The sequence below is a fragment of the Perkinsus marinus genome (genome assembly GCF_000006405.1).
Source record: "Perkinsus marinus ATCC 50983 genomic scaffold scf_1104296936308, whole genome shotgun sequence".
NCBI lineage: Eukaryota > Perkinsozoa > Perkinsida > Perkinsidae > Perkinsus > Perkinsus marinus.
Window position 1 is genome coordinate 5,816 of NW_003214155.1, and position 1,617 is coordinate 7,432.

The 1,617-nt window shown below is 47.6% G+C and overlaps 1 protein-coding gene across 1 annotated transcript; it reads left to right on the top strand.

Annotated features, from left to right (window-relative positions):
• Positions 1-306: 306 nt before the first annotated feature.
• Positions 307-1,233, top strand: Pmar_PMAR003842 (hypothetical protein; the record flags this gene model as incomplete). The annotated part of the gene is made up of 4 exons (XM_002783705.1): positions 307-411; positions 468-530; positions 580-728; positions 834-1,233. Coding segments are annotated over 4 exons (717 nt in total), but the record flags the coding sequence as incomplete, so codon positions are not given.
• Between the last annotated feature and the right edge of the window lie 384 nt (positions 1,234-1,617).

Consider the following 1,617-nt stretch of genomic DNA (forward strand, 5'->3'; position numbering starts at 1 on the left):
AAGACAGGTAAACGGCTATCTCGACTCTTCGCATATTTTGCTGCGCAGAGATTGCTAATGGCTCATAGACTGTGACTTATAGCTCGAAATTTAAAGCCTCGAAACAATCACCGATAGAAAATGAGACTCCGATTTACGTTCGTCCAGTCTTGAGCTCGATTTTATATCGTATGAATCTAATGACCGAAGGGTCGATTCAAATTTCAGTCTGTTTCAATGATATGTATCTCAGGTTTACGTACTCGGGCATTCGCACCGCTTCACGCCCTCCCTCAACGGCATGTGACAGAAACTCTGGATTTTATGATGGGTGCCAGGAGGCAAGTGATTTGGATCTCTGAAGGACGAGACATGACGAGTGAAGAGGAGAAGCAGTTCGAAGTATCCATGCTGGATAGTATGGAGATGATTGTAGGTTACTGTGTGCTGAATGAGGATGCTACTGTGGCAGTACAGATTTCTTTCAGGTCCCCATTCACTATAGGGCGAGTATTCGCCTTCCTGAATGGCGTGAAGCTCCGCTAGCGAGCGTGAGTACCATTTGACATAGCAGGTGTTGCTACTGGTCTTTGTTGGCAGATAAACGCGCGAATCCGCATGCTCAGCGGTGAGGAAATTAGAGCAAAAAGCTTTCAAATATTCAATGATAACGTGACAGTGTTAGAGAAGGATGGCGGAACCTGGCTGTATGCCAAGCACCCTTTCGAGCCGGATGATGAAATATTCAGGTGGGAAAATCTTATTTGCTATCCCACTGGGGTTTCCCCCCTGGGGAATCCCCAGGACTCCTTTCGTACATTTCTAGTTTCGAATATCTCATGCCGTTCCCGCAGATTCGATGGTCTTGTTCACGTATGCGCTAGGGCGAGGAGCGTCGTCGATATCATAGCTGCTGATGCCGGAGACCCTTCCTATACTACAGATCATATCAGCAGCTCTCGCTCACCTAATAAATGTGAAGCGCCTCGTGGCTTCCCCCCAAATGGGTGGAAGATCGGTGTTATATCGGTCGAGATGCCTGTTAAAGTATACGAGTGGTCTTCGGTGGAGAATAAGTCTTCACCTCATATGTTAGAGTGTGGTAAGATGTACCTATGTGGGTCAACGAGTGTCTTCAACGGCATGCACATCCTTAAAGGAAAAGCAGATCTCCAGAAGGTCGATATCAAGGAATCCAACCAGAGCTCACCGGTGAAGGTGGTTGTAGACGAAGGTCACAACGGTGTTTTTCGTGTGATAGCTCGAGAGAAGCTATATACGGGAGACTTATTATGGTTACCACAGTGTATCGATCGCAAAGCTCCAATCGCCTCTGATATCGAGGCAGTTGTACCTTCCAGTCCGGAGAATAAGCCTAAAAGACCGCGGCAGAGTAATGCTCCGAGCAAAGCGGCCTCGTCGAAGAACAGGAAATCTCGGAGTTCTGGCACTTCACAGGTTGGTAATGTGCAGTGCGGCGAAGCGGTACTTGGTGAGTATATATCGAAGGCTGTTGAGGTTGTAGAAGCTGATGGACAAACAACAGTGAAGCGAAGTGGTCGAGCTAGTGATTTAGCTACACCAAGACTTTCCCAGGATGTCACGAGTCTTCGTAAGTTGTCTGAAGTCACTGTGGTG